The 16,136-nt window shown below is 41.2% G+C and overlaps 1 protein-coding gene across 2 annotated transcripts in view; it reads right to left on the bottom strand.

Moving 5' to 3' along the window:
- The window catches only part of LOC106565798 (cadherin-4-like), a 378,562-nt gene that overhangs the window by 31,033 nt on the left and 331,393 nt on the right, over nucleotides 1-16,136 (bottom strand). For both annotated transcript variants that reach the window (XM_014133344.2, XM_014133343.2), the window contains exon 7: nucleotides 4,784-4,928. In XM_014133344.2, coding sequence (XP_013988819.2) covers nucleotides 4,784-4,928 — 145 coding nt within the window. The remainder of the gene's footprint in view (nucleotides 1-4,783; nucleotides 4,929-16,136) is intronic.

Consider the following 16,136-nt stretch of genomic DNA (forward strand, 5'->3'; position numbering starts at 1 on the left):
CATCTGCGCTCTTTGTTCAGTGTGCTCTCTGTTTAGCAACGGTCTCTGCTCAGTTCAGCTATGCGAGTGTGAGAGGGAGATGCCCATGTGCTTTGCGGTTTACCGTATCATTTTTATGCAGTTTTCTTGAAGATCACTCCGCGACAGACACGATGCAGCACAACGTTCAGCAGCAGATGATGCTCTGTCAGCCATTGACTTGTCATTTCTACTCGTCATCACTCACCGCTGTCATCAAATGGACTCATGCTAGCCACAAGGTCTGACTAAACTCAATTGTCATGAAACGCATATACAGCGATTAGTTTCTCTCTCTTTCATACAAACTTATAAAGAGGAGCACCCACAATGTGTTTTATGCGGAGAAGTGCATAGTAATGAGTCTCTCAAAACGAAGAAATTATTAAAACAACACGTCCTGACTAAACATCCACAGCATGATGGTAAACCGAGAGAGTTCTTTCAGAACAGGGCAGAATGCTTCAGGAAACAATTGTTATTCTTAACTGGAATAAACTGATTGAAGCAAGATGCTTTTTGAGGCAAACACACTCACACAGTTCTGGGTTACTCATCTACAGCAGGAAGAGTTCTCCTGCCTGGCTGAGAAAGCAGTAGATGTTCTGGTCCAATTTGGCACCACATACCTATGCAAGCCAGGGTTCTCAAGTACAGAAACAGTGTCGATGCTGAGCCTGACCTGTGTTGCACTGTCAAAAACGGAGCCCAGAATAGACATGCTTGTTGATAACTTCAACCAGCCACACACCTCTCATTAGGACTGTGTGTATGAATGTGTTTTCTGGTCTACATCTGTGTGATCTGATCAATCAGTTTATTCCAGTTCAGAATAAAAAATATGTATTTTAACAACAACAGTTCCAACCTAGACAGATATGTAAGAGTGTTTTTAATGGGGGAAAATAAACATGAATAGATATTTATATGGATATTTAATGTCATTATTATTTGCTTTTGACTATATTGCATTTGTTTTAGACATAAGCGCAATGAAATGTACCGATATTTATGTATTGTTGCATATTCTCTTAAGCTTGGGTCCCAGGAAAACACAGAATTTCTAATTTGGTCCCAGGCTGAAAAAGTTAAAGAGCGCCTGCTTTATATAAAGCAAACCAGGCGGAATAATTTTCTTGTTTTTTAAGTTTACGGAAAGCCAATGGCACACTCCAACAGTCAAGACATAATTTACAAACGAAGCATGTGTTTAGTGAGTTCGCCAGATCAGAGGCTGTAGGGATGACCAGGGATGTTCTCTTGATAAGTGTATGAATTACACAATTTTCCTGTCCTGCCAAAATGTAATGAGTACTTTTGGGTGGCAGGTGAAATGTATGGAGCAAAAAGTACATCATTTTCTTTAGGAATGTAGTGAAGTAAAAGTAGTCAAAAATATCAATAGTAAAGTAAAGTACAGATACCCCAAAAAAACTACTTAAGTAGTACTTTCAAGTATTTTTACTTAAATACTTTACACCTCTGCTCATTTCAGAGTGTCTCAAGTTTCAACAAGATTGAGAAATCTTTTTTCATCACCGACTATAGCATTTTGGTGTTTTTCCACCAAATGTTTCTGATCTCCTATGCATGAGGAGAAAGTGGTGGTGGTGTTGAGTTTTTTCCCCCCATAGACAAGGGTTCACCAATGTCAGTGTAACTTATCAATTTACAATAACCATCCAATAACTTGTAGAGCTCATGCGGTAAGTGCCCAGCAAACTCGTAGAACACCCTGGTGATGACACATGAATGAATACACACCGAATACACACCACTGATCATTTTCCCCTGTCTAAATCACAATTGGATTAGTTCTAATTGGATTACTAATTATGTAGTGTAATTGCCTGATTACTTACATGTAAGACTGATCAAATCCAATGACATGCTTGCATCTGTGTCTCCCGATGGGTGTACGTCTGTGGTGGCAAGCTTGCCATTTAAACCCAGTTTCACTGATGGATTGATTTGACACACAATGTTGCATCTGGCGACAGCGATAAGGGAAACTCCCCGCAGATCTGGCTCTTTTAATGGTTTTATATCGCAGCCATAGTAGATGGAGGATCAGCTGTAATGCTTCAGAGGCATTTTGATATTAGAGTCTTCTAGTCTTATAGACATGTCTCTTTTAGAGCTGAACACATCCCATCCCCTTTGCTCTAAGCAGTTAGAAAAACATTCTGTCTGATGGAACCAAAAGACTTACGGAAGGACCATTCTCATTACCAGCCTAAAGAGAGCAGCTTAAAGTTTAAGTGATTAGTTGGATAAAATAGTGCTGAACTTCTTTATGTTTTAAATGTTCCAGAAAAGTATAACCATCCCACAGAACATACACCAGTTATGAAAAACGTCCCAAATCTAATTTTCTTATTTAGCCAATTAGGCAACCATAACTCAGCGGCATGAATCTCTAACTTAAAACGAATCCTTGCATGCAAGAAGGAAATAGATAAAGGGAGAGAGAAAAGCTCTCTGGTCTATGTAAAAATACTTGTCAGTGTTAACTCCAGCATACAATAGAGGGACTGTCATGTCCTGACCATAGAGTGCTCTTATTTTCTATGGTAGAGTAGGTCAGGGCGTGACTGGGGGGGTTATCTAGTTTCTTTTTTCTATGTTGTGTTCTAGTTTCTTTTTTCTATGTTGGGGTTTTTGTATGATTCCCAATTAGAGGCAGCTGGTCATCGTTGTCTCTAATTGGGGATCATATTTAAGTAGTTGTTTTTCCCCACCTGTGTTTGTGGGAGATTATTTTGAGTTAGTGCATGTTGCACCTCTGTCGTCACGGTTTGTTTATAGATTATTGTTTGTTTGGCTAAGTTTCACTATATAATAAAGATGTGGAACGATACACACGCTGTGCCTTGGTCTCCTCCTACAAACGTTCGTGACAGGGACATTGTGTTTGTATTCTACAAAACAGACTAATACAGTACCAGTCAAAAGTTTGGACCCACCTACTCATTCATATATATATTTATTTGTACTATTTTTTTTACATTGTAGAATAATAGCGAAGACATCAACTATGAAATAACACATATGGAATCATTTAGTAACCAAAGAAGTGTTAAGCAAAGAAAAATATATTTTATATGTGAGATTCTTCAAAATAGACACCCTTTGCCTTGACAGCTTTGCACACTTTTAGCATTCTCTCAACCAGCTTCATCTGGAATACTTTTCCAAAAGTCTTGAGGGAGTTCCCACATATGCTGAGCACTCGTTGGCTGCTTTCCCATCACTCTGCGGTCCAACTCATCCCAAACCATCTCAATTGGGTTGAGGTCAGGTGATTGTGGAGGCCAGGTCCTCTGATGCATAACTCCATAACTCTCGTTCTTGGTCAAATAACCCTTACACAACCTGGAGGTGTGTTTTAGGTCATTGTCCTGTTGAAAAACAAATGTCTCACTAAGCGCAAACCAGATTGGATGGCGTATTGCTGTAGAATGCTGTGGTAGTCATGCTGGTTAAGTGTGTCTTGAATTCTAAATAAATCACAGACAGTGTCACCAGCAAAGCAGCCCAACACCATCACACCTTCTCCTCCATGCGGAGATCATCCGTTCACTTACTCTGCGTCTCACAAAGACACGGCGGGTCGAACCAAACATCTAAAATTTGGACTCATCAGAACAAAGGACAGATTTCCACCAGTCTAATGTCCATTACTCATGTTTCTTGGCCCAAGCAAGTCTCTTCTTCTTATTGGTGTCCTTTAGTAGTGGTTTCTTTGCAGCAATTCGACCATGAATGCCTGATTCACGCAGTCTCCGCTGAACAGTTGATGTTGAGATGTGTCTGTTACTTGAACATTGTGAAGCATTTATTTGGGCTACAATCTGAGGTGCAGTTAACTCTAATGAATGTATCCTCTACAGCAGAGGTAACTCTGGGTCTTCCTTTCCTGTGGCGGTCCTCATGAGAGCGAGTTTCATCATAGCGCTTGATGGTTTTGCGACTGCACTTGAAGAAACTTTCAAAGTTCTTGACATTTTCTGGATTGAGTGACCTTCATGTCTAAAAGTAATGTTGTTTATCTTTGCTTATTTGAGCTGTTCTTGACATATTATGGACTTGGTCTTTTACAATAGAAATGAAGAATATGTGTATATATATATATATATATATATATATATATATATATATATAAAGAGAGAGCGAGAGAGACACTTTCATAATAATAAGCTAATTAGTTGTGACCTACATTTTTTTATACAAATTGACAGTGTTGTAACCCCAACATACTCTGTCTTTGTTTTTACAAGAAAGTAGCAGTCAGTTGAAAATACAGACATCTTTAATACGTTTGGTTCTCCTCGCTAATTAGACCCACGCTCCACTGAGGAGAGACTATTGCAATGTGTGTGTTGCGTGTGTGTGTACTCTTTCTTTCTCTCTCTCGGTCTCTCACCTGTGTTGTTTATAAATTCTCCTGACATTAAACTTGGCAGTAGAAGATTGTCTGAACACAATGTAGATAAACATCTGGTGTCTGAACACAATGTAGATAAACATCTGGTGTCTGAACACAATGTAGATAAACATCTGGTGTCTGAACACAATGTAGATAAACATCTGGTGTCTGAACACAATGTAGATAAACATCTGGCCTTCATCTCTGACTGGTAAAACAAGTGTTCTTCCAACCATGACATGGTCTTCTTTCTACCTTTAGAATCATCATGCCTCCGTTCATATACTTGAAATACTTGAAGAAAAAAGACACTATTTACTGTCCTAGTTTACGTACCTGGCTTTGAGCCTTCAGCCACAGAGCCATTGTAGACCTGGTTCTGGAACTCTGGCCGGTTGTCATTCATGTCGATGACGTAGATGTATAGGTCTATGGGGCTTTCCACCTTGTTCCCATTCATGTCCACAGCATGGGCCCGCAGCTGCAAACAAACAACAAAACAAAAACAAAACAAACATATTAGCATTGTATAAATCCTGTAAATGCAACAGTAACTTTGACGATAACTAAAGAAGCACTGATAGACATAAAGCATCAATGGAGACATTGACATAAACATAACAGGACACATTGTATGTACAGGCTGGACTTCATCCTGTAACTGCAATGGTAACTTTGAGGCTAATAATGCAGTACTGATTGACATGAAACATCAAAAGAGACATATTGACAAACATAACAGCAATTAATCCTGTAACTGCAATTAATCCTGTCATTTCAGATCTCTTCCACAAGTGTGTCTAATGTAATTGCATACTAGTGTCCAGGAAAATCCACTAACGCCGACCATTGAAATCCGGCCATGCACAGCTTAGTTTCAAAACAACCTTGATTCTGACTGTTGGTTGTGAGAGGTATGTTTATTGGAACTCCACAATTGAAGCAATAATTCCAGTCTTTTATTTGGCACGACAGAGAGAGCCCGTTGGAGTGCCTGTGATGATAATTGCCAATAAGAAAAAGAGATTCTAACATGTTGTGTCCAAACACAGCCCAGCTAGCGTATAATGTTCTGAGAACCATATGTTTCTTAGAGCTTGGTGAGAGAGTGGTTGTCCTATGGTTATTTTGCATACAACCTACCGACAACGTTTTGGGAATGATTCTTCAGGGGGAATTTCAATACTTCAGCATAACGTTTTTTGCAGGTTTCTTCATGGTCCTATTTAAAGTCCTGTTCTCAAAACATTCAGAACACTTTCCATAAAACCACAAGAAAACATTACTAATGTTCAAAGAACCTCTGAAGGATCGTACCCTTTTTTTCAATTTTCACCTAAAATGACATACCCAAATCTAACTGCCTGTAGCTCAGGACCTGAAGCAAGGATATGCATATTCTTGATACCATTTGAAAGGAAACACTTTGAAGTTTGTGCAAATGTGAAATGAATGTAGGAGAATATAACACATTAGATCTGGTAAAAGATAATACATAGAAAAAACATGCATTTTTATTATTATTACATTTTGTCATCATATTTGAAATGCAAGAGAAAGGGCATAATGTATTATTCCAGTTTAGGCGCAATTTATATTTTGGCCACTAGATGGAAGAAGTGTATGTGCAGAGTTTTGCACTGATCCAATGAACCATTGCATTTCTGTTCAAAATGTCATATCAAGTCTGCACAAATGTGCCTAATTGGTTTATTAATACATTTTCAAGTTCATAACTGTGCACTCTCCTCAAACAATAGCATGGTATTCTTTTACTGTAATATTTACTGTAATTTTGACAGTGCAGTTAGATTAACAAGAATTTAAGCTTTCTGCCCATATCAAATATGCTTATGTCCTGGGAAATTCTCTTGTTACTTACAACCTCATGCTAATCACATTAGCGCACGTTAGCTCAACCGTCCCGCGGGGGGACACCGATCCTATAAACATATACATTCCATTCTGAGCATGAAAAAAACTCTCTCTATCCTCTGTCTTGTTAAGTGTCTTCAGGTGTGTTGGCCGTGCCCACTAATTGGCCACACCTGATATTAATGTTTGCTTGTTTCCTTTCAAATGGAATTCCTGAATTTAATCCTTGTTAAAATTCCCTGTCTTAGGACAGATAGGATCAACACTTTATTTTAAGACTGTGAAATGTCAGAATAATAGTAGAGAGAATTATTTATTTCATATTTTATTTCTTTCATCAAATACCCAGTGGGTCAGACGTTTACATACACTCAATTAGTATTTGGTAGCATTGCCTTTAACTTCAATGGGCTATGTGGGACACTAGCGTCAGAGCCACAGCCAGTGAAATATCAGGGCGGAAAATTCAAAAACAACAAAATGTCATAATTCAACTTTCTCAAACATACAACTATTTTACACCATTTTAAAGATACACTTCTCCTTGATGTAACCACATTGTCTGATTTCAAAAAGGCTTTACAGCTAAAGCAAAACATTAGATTATGTTCAGAGAGTACATAGACAAAAATAATCACACAGCCATTTTCCAAGCAAGGACATGTGTCAATAAAACCCAAAACACAGCTAAATTATGCACTAACCTTTGACGATCTTCATCAGATGACACTCCTAGGACATTATGTTACACAATACATGTATGTTTTGTTCAATCAAGTTCATATTTATATCCAAAAACAGCATTTTACATTGGCGCGTGATATTCAGAAAATGTATTCGCACCAAAACGTTCGGTGAATGTGCACATCAATTTACAAAAATACTCATCATAAACGTTGACAAAATATATAACAATTCTTTAAAGAATTATAGATAGACTACCCCTGGATGCAACCGCTGTGTCAGATTTTAAAATAGCTTTACGGAGAAAGCACATTTTTCAATAATCTGAGTACATAGCTCAGCCATCACGGTGAGCTATTCAGACATCAACTATGAAATAGTAGCAACCTAAACTCAGAATTAGTATTAGAAATATTCTCTTACCTTTGCTGATCTTAATCAGAATTCACTCCCAGGACTGCTACTTCCACAAGAAATGTTGTTTTTGTTAAAAATAATCCATATTTATGTACAAATACCTCAGTTTTGTTCGTGCGTACAGATCACTTATCCAAAAGCATTACGCGCGAGCGCGGAACGAGAGACGAAAAGTCAAAATGTTCCATTACCGTACTTAGAAGCATGTCAAACGCTGTTTAAAATCAATCTTTATGGTATTTTTAACGTAAAATTGCGATAATATTCCAACCGACAATAGCATATTCATTCAAGAAGAAAAAGAAGGAACGGCGTGCTCGCGTGACCGCGCATATCCAATCCCTTTGTTGCCAGGCAGACCACTCAGTAACTGAGCTCCTATTATCTGCCCAGTGACAGGAGAAGGCTCAAACCTCTTTCTGAAGGCTTTAGACAGCCAATGGAAGCCTCAGGAAGTGCAACGTCACCCCACAGACACTGTAGCTTCGATAGAAAATACTGCCCCCTAGCCCAGACAGGTTAAATTGTTTAACTTGGGTCAAACGTTTCGGGTAGCCTTCCACAAGCTTCCCACAATAAGTTGGGTGAATTTTGGCCCATTCCTCCTGACAGAGCTGGAGTAACTGAGTCAGGTTGTCACAACTTCCGCCGAAGTCGGCCCCTCTCCTTGTTCGGGCGGCGTTCGGGCGGCGTTCAGCTTTCTAGCCATCGCCGCTCCATTTTTCATTGTTCCATTTGTTTTGTCTTGTTCCCCGCACACCTGGTTTTCATTCCCTAATCACACTGCATGTATTTATTCCTCTGTTCACCTCCATGTCTTTGTGTGAAATTGTTTGTTGTTATGTGGTTATTGTGACGCGCCAGGCTATGTTTCCATGTTCTGTGTTTGTGCACGTTGTATGTTTATTTGGTACATTAGCTTTGGTGAGTGTTTTTTTGCGCTTTGCACTTTGCCTTTTTTGCTGGAGGTTTTGAAGCAGTTTGCGTCCGTCTGTTTGTTCACTCCAGTCTGAATAAAGTGTGCGCCTGTTCACAACTCTCTGCTCTCCTGCACCTGACTTCGCCACCGGTACACACACCCCTGACACAGGTTTGAAGGCCTCCTTGCGCGCACAAGCTTTTTCAGTTCTGCCCACAAATTTTCTTTGGGATTGAGGTCAGGGCTTTGTGATGGACACTCCAATACCTTGACTTTGTTGTCCTTAAGCCTTTTTGTCACAACTTTGGAAGTATTCTTGGGGTCATTGTCCATTTGGAAGACCCATTTGCGACCAAGCTTTAACTTCCTGACTGATGACTTGAGATGTTGATTTGCACCTTTTGCACCAAAGTACATTCATCTCTAGGAGACAGAACGCGTCTCCTTCCTGAGCGGTATGATGGCTGCGAGGTCCCATGGTGTTTAAACTTGCGTACTATTGTTTGTACAGATGAACGTGGTACAGTCAGGAGTTTGGAAATTGCTCCCAAGGATGAACCAGACATGTGGAGGTCTACAATTTTTTTTCTGAGGTGTTGGCTGATTTCTTTTGATTTTCCCATGATGTCAAGCAAAGAGGCACTGAGTTTGAAGGTAGGCCTTGAAATACATCCACAGGTACACCTCCAATTGACTCAAATGATGTCAATTAGCCTATCAGAAGCTTCTAAAACCATGACGTAATTTTCTGGAATTTTCCAAGCTGTTTAACCTGTTAGGGCTAGGGGGCAGTATTGACACGGCCGGATAAAAAACGTACCCGATTTAATCTGGTTACTACTCCTGCCCAGTAACTAGAATATGCATATAATTATTGGCCTTGGATAGAAAACACCCTAAAGTTTATAAAACTGTTTGAATGGTGTCTGTGAGTATAACAGAACTCATATGGCAGGCCAAAACCTGAGAAGATTCCATGCAGGAAGTGGCCTGTCTGACAAGTTGTGTTTCATCTTGGCTCTTTTTATTGAAGACTGAGGATCTTTGCTATAACGTGACACTTCCTACGGCTCCCATATGCTCTCAGAGCCCGGGAAAAAGCTGAACGATATCGAGGCAGCCTCTGGCTGAAACACTTTATCGCGTTTGGCAAGTGGCCGATCAGAGTACTATGGGCTTTGGCGCGTGCCCGAGTCGACCCCATGCTTTATTTTCTTTTGTCTGTTTACCTAAACGCAGATTCCCGGTCGGAATATTATCGCTTTTTTATGAGAAAAATTGCATAAAAATTGATTTTAAACAGCGGTTGACATGCTTCGAAGTACGGTAATGGAATATTTAGAATTTTTTTGTCACGAATTGCGCCATGCTCGTCACCCTTATTTACCCTTTCGGATAGTGTCTTGTACGCACAAACAAAACGCCGCTATTTGGATATAACGATGGATTATTTTGGACCAAACCAACATTTGTTATTGAAGTGGAGTGCATTCTGACGAAGACAGCAAAGGTAATAACATTTTTCTTATAGTAAATCTGACTTTGGTGAGTGCTAAACTTGCTGGGTGTCTAAATAGCTAGCCCTGTGATGCCGGGCTATCTACTGAGAATATTGCAAAATGTGCTTTCACCGAAAAGCTATTTTAAAATCGGACATATCGAGTGCATAGAGAAGTTCTGTATCTATAATTCTTAAAATAATTGTTATGCTTTTTGTGAACGTTTATCGTGAGTAATTTAGTAAATTCACGGGCAGTGTTCGGTGGGAATGCTAGTCACATGCTAGTCACATGCTAATGTAAAAAGCTGTGCTGTGTGTGCGGCCTTTTCAAATTATATCGTTTTATAGATACACCTCTCCTGAATCGAACCACGTTGTCCAATTTCAAAAAGGCTTTACAGCAAAAGCAAAACATTAGATTATGTTAGAGGAGTATATCGTAAAAGTAGCCACATAGCCATTTTCCGACCAACCACATGCATCACAAATAACCAAAAAACAGCTAAATGCAGCACTAACCTTTGACAATCTTCATCAGATGACACACCTAGGACATCATGTTACACAGTACATGCATTCTTTTGTTCGATAAAGTTCATATTTATATATAAAAACAGCATTTTACATCGGTGCGTAACGTTGACTAACTATTTTCCCTCAAATGCATCCGATGAAACAGCGCTACAATTTACTAAATTACTATTCGAAAACATTTTTAAAATGTAATATTGTCATTCTAAGATTTATAGATGAATATCTCTTGAAAGCACCTGTAGTGACAGATTTAAAAATAACTTTACTGGGTAATCACACTTTGCGATAAAAGGGGATGCGATACTCAGAAAATAGGCTAGCAATACAGGTCAGCGCCATCTTGGAACAATCACATATCAAATCTAGTCTTGTATACTATTGTCAATAATCCCTTACCTTTGATTATCTTCATCCTTAGGCACTTCCAGGATTCCCAGGTCCACAACAAATGTATTTTTGTGCGAAAAAGTTCATCCTTTATGTTCCATTAGCTTGTTGTTGTTAGCGCGTTCTGAAGGCTGCACCAAAAGCTCCGTGGCCGCGGGACTATTCTTTCAACAAAATGCATTTTTTTCTTATTTAGGTTCGTTCAAACATGTCAAACGTTGTATAACATAAATCTTTACGGCCTTTTTCAACCAGAGCTCCAATAAGATTCAAGGGGGACGATTGCATTGTCTTTATAAACGTTTCGAAAGGGGAGGGTAGCCAGGGGCGCCGGCGTCATAATGGTGATGGCCCTCTCCGTGTGACCACGTTCCACAGCGTGTCATTCTGTCAGTTTTCACAGTAGGAGACTCAAATCACTTTGTAAAGACTGGGGACATCTAGTGGAAGCAATAGGAAGTGCTCAATGAACCATAACGGTGTGATTAATAGGCAACGTGATGAAGTTGAGTCCGCAATTCAGAATTCCACTTCCTGTTTCGATCTGTCTCGGGGTTTTGACTGCCATATGAGTTCTGTTATACTCACAGACACCATTCAAACAGTTTAAAAAACGTTAGGGTGTTTTCTATCCACAAGTAATAATTATATGCATATCCTAGCTTCTGAGTTTGAGTAGTAGGCCGTTTAAAATGGGCACGCATTTTTTTCAAAATGCGCTGTGGCGCCCCCTATCCTAGGCGACCGTCAAGAGGTTAACCTCTCTACGGTCGGTGGGACGAAATCGTCCCACCTACGTAACAGCCAGTGGAATCCTGTGGCGCGTTATTCAAATACCTTAGAAATGCTATTACTTCAATTTCTCAAACATATGACTATTTTACACCATTTTAAAGACAAGACTCTCGTTAATCTAACCACACTGTCCGATTTCAAAAAGGCTTTACAACGAAAGCAAAACATTAGATTATGTCAGCAGACAACAGGTGGAAATTATAGGCCATTAGCAAGACACCCCCAATAAAGGAGTGGTTCTGCAGGTGGTGACCACAGACCACTTCTCAGTTCCTATGCTTCCTGGCTGATGTTTTGGTCACTTTTGAATGCTGGCGGTGCTTTCACTCTAGTGGTAGCATGAGACGGAGTCTACAACCCACACAAGTGGCTCAAGTAGTGCAGCTCATCAAGGATGGCACATCAATGTGAGCTGTGGCAAGAAGGTTTGCTGTGTCTGTCAGCGTAGTGTCCAGAGCATGGAGGCGCTACCAGGAGACAGGCCAGTACATCAGGAGACGTGGAGGAGGCCGTAGGAGGGCAACAACCCAGCAGCAGGACCGCTACCTCCGCCTTTGTGCAAGGAGGAGCAGGAGGAGCACTGCCAGAGCCCTGCAAAATGACCTCCAGCAGGCCACAAATGTGCATGTGTCTGCTCAAATGGTCAGAAACAGACTCCATGAGGGTGGTATGAGGGCCCGACGTCCACAGGTGGGGCTTGTGCTTACAGCCCAACATCGTGCAGGACGTTTGGCATTTGCCAGAGAACACCAAGATTGGCAAATTCGCCACTGGCGCCCTGTGCTCTTCACAGATGAAAGCAGGTTCACACTGAGCACATGTGACAGTGACAGAGTCTGGAGACGCAGTGGAGAACGTTCTGCTGCCTGCAACATCCTCTAGCATGACCGGTTTGGCGGTGGGTCAGTCATGGTGTGGGGTGGCATTTCTTTGGGGGGCCGCACAGCCCTCCATGTGCTCGCCAGAGGTAGCCTGACTGCCATTAGGTACCGAGATGAGATCCTCAGACCCCTTGTGAGACCATATGCTGGTGCGGTTGGCCCTGGGTTCCTCCTAATGCAAGACAATGCTAGACCTCATGTGGCTGGAGTGTGTCAGCAGTTCCTGCAAGAGGAAGGCATTGATGCTATGGACTGGCCCGCCCGTTCCACAGACCTGAATCCAATTGAGCACATCTGGGACATCATGTCTCGCTCCATCCACCAACGCCACGTTGCACCACAGACTGTCCAGGAGTTGGCGGATGCTTTAGTCCAGGTCTGGGAGGAGATCCCTCAGGAGACCATCCGCCACCTCATCAGGAGCATGCCCAGGCGTTGTAGGGAGGTCATACAGGCACGTGGAGGTCACACACACTACTGAGCCTCATTTTGACTTGTTTTAAGGACATTACATCAAAGTTGGATCAGCCTGTAGTGTGGTTTTCCACTTTAATTTTGAGTGTGACTCCAAATCCAGACCTCCATGGGTTGATAAATTGGATTTCCATTGATTACTTTTGTGTGATTTTGTTGTCAGCACATTCAACTATGTAAAGAAAAAAGTATTTAATAAGATTATTTCATTAATTCAGATCTAGGATGTGTTATTTTAGTGTTCCCTTTATTTTTTTGAGCAGTGTATAATGTTTACATATCCTATATTACTCATCTAATATGTATATACCGTACTCTATATCATCTACTGCATTTTGCCTATGCCGCACTGCCATCCCTCATCCATATATTTATATGTACATATTCTTATTCATTCCTTTACACTTGTGTGAAATTGTTAGATTACTTGTTTGATATTACTGCACGGTCGGAACTAGAAGCACAAGCATTTCGCTACACTCGCATTAACATCTGTGTATGTGACCAATAAAATTTGATTTGATACAGGGAGAGCCCCAGATAACACCTAGACTATTCTATTCAACACAACTCATGAGTTGTCTGGCTTTTGTTCTCCCAGGGAAAACGACAATCCTGGTAGGTTTGTGCCACACCACTGATTGGACATAGTGTCTTGTTACTGAGATAAGCAATTCCACAAAAGTTTGTTGTGTTTCACATTGTGAGAAAACGAGAGAGAGAGAATGTGAGGGGGCGGAGGGGGATGAAAAGAGAGATAGAAGGAGCATGTCTCGTGTAATTCCAGTAGAGACAGATACACAAAGAGAAACAGTGGGAGACCCTAACATGCTGACCACACCGCTCGCGCACGTTGCAAAATATATTTACACATACATGGTATTCAATCAACTAGCGTCTGCGTAGCCAGGCGCTAAAATATAACTTGTTTCTATTTTTGATGCTCGATGCGCTGCAAGTCCCGCCTCTCCCGTCTCCTCATTGGTTTTTAGGAGCATATACCAACATGGGTGACTGAAAGATTAAATGAGGTCCACACTCAAGTCCAGTTGGTGGTGGCAATGCACCTTAAAGTTGGTTGCCAACCATCATATATAGTCAGAAGAAGACTGAAGGAGGAGAAATTACTACAAACTAAATTTACCCTTTTATATGTGAATTAATTGTTGGAGTAGAGGACCTTGTACATTTCAGGTAAAATAACAACCCAATGTTTATATCCCAGGACAAATTAGCTAGCAACAGCAAGCTAGCTAAATGGCCGTGATTGTTTCATGCATTTCGACCTGTCCCCAAATTAATAAAGATGGTTCGGACTTTGTTTTGATATTTCAACATGCGTGTCCTGATCTCATCTGGTGTGGATGGACAAAATCAACCTGCGTGCAATGCCGCACGAGGACACACGCATATGCCCGGTCTAGTCAACATGTGAGAGGAAGGAGTGACTGAATATCCATGTTGACTAATGATGTCTCACAGCTCTAGACACATCATTCTCTCCCAATAGCTCTTTAAAAAAATAAAGCCATGAAAACTCAGATCGAGATGGAGAGACTTGTGTTGGAGGTTGTCTTTCTCATACACCTTCACAGTCATGTGGGCAGTGGACCCTTTTATTACAGCAAGTACAACATTGAGAAACATAATATCTTTACTATTCACAGAAAGAGGCAATGTTCTTTAGAATGCGCCAGAGGGCTGAATGGCAAAGAGGAGCCTCAAGCTACAGCATCGACACCTGCCTTCTTGGAAAAATGATTCATCTTGCTTTGTGTCTGTTCTGCATGTTGTGGAAACACACACTGACGGATTTCACATTGACTGACTTCTGCTCTCACACACACATAAGCACATAAATACAAACACACACACACACACACACACACACACACACACACACACACACACACACACACACACACACACACACACGCGCGCGCACACACGCACACACACACACACACACACACGCGCGCACACACGCACACACGCACACACGCACACACAGGCACACAAACACCGTATAAACACGTCCAAACGCTGTTGCTTCAGCCACTTAATATTCCCCCAGACGATGAGTTTCACTAGGCCAGAGCACAACAAACAAACAAAGAGAGAAACACCAACAAAAAAAACAGCCCAATCTGTTTCCTCAGCTGTGGACTCTGCGTGGTGTGTGGGGTAAGGGGGATGGGGTATGGCGGAGCCAATGGACATTTGATCTGAGAGCCTGGAGGAGTGTGTGAGGAGTGTGTAAGCAGTGTGTGTGGACTGCTAATGTGTGATTTTGGGCCATCATTAGCATGCTGGAGGGCGGGCCTGAAAAACGCATCGCCAACCACCAGCGCCGCCACAGCAACCACTGATGGGGTCTGTCCAATTCCCCCCAGGCACACCCGTCAACATCTTCATCAAAACACACAAATGCACACACACGCGCGCACACACACTTCTCCTGACTGGCTCCCAGCTGCTCTCTCCCTACAGCTGTATGTGGAGAAAAACAAAACTACACCCACACGCTAACCTCAGAGTTCCTCTTCCTCTGATGGAAGCCTGTCAAAAACACCAGTCATGTCTTTCGTATCAAAGAACAGACCAGAACATATGTGACCCATTCCAGGAAGCTAGGCGTATCTCGCACATCACAACTTAACACGAGAGGCATTTAAACTTATACAAACATTTTATTAACAAAAAATGGCAGAAACTTTCAAGTGCCTTAATAACAAATGTGCATGCCATCTATAAATACAAATAAAATGGTTAAATTATGAACCTAGTTGGTTTAGCCACAGAAAAAGACAGGAACCTTCCCGTTAGCCATGATTGACTGAGATAATGGATGGGCTGGACATGCCGAGAGATAAGTTTGGATTAATCTACCATGTAGCATGCTTCTGTCTATAACATGAGCTGCTCAGTATGTGTAGATTATCCTTGCTACCACGGCTTTTTAAAAAGATATCATGAAGAACTGCAAAATTTTTGCTACTGCTCTCAATATTGCTGCCCTGAATTTAACATGCATATCAACAAAGATCCGTGGGGAATAGTTGTCATGGATTACTTTCGGGTGGACGATCATGCCATGTTGACTCTCTCTGACTCTGAAAATGAATCAGACAATGAGGAAATCCTTGATTTAGGTAAAAACATTTTAATTGAACCAGACATTGTAGAGTCTTCTGATGACAGAGATGGGGAAGAAATGGCGAT

The sequence above is a fragment of the Salmo salar genome, chromosome ssa12 (assembly GCF_905237065.1).
Source record: "Salmo salar chromosome ssa12, Ssal_v3.1, whole genome shotgun sequence".
Lineage (NCBI taxonomy): Eukaryota > Metazoa > Chordata > Actinopteri > Salmoniformes > Salmonidae > Salmo > Salmo salar.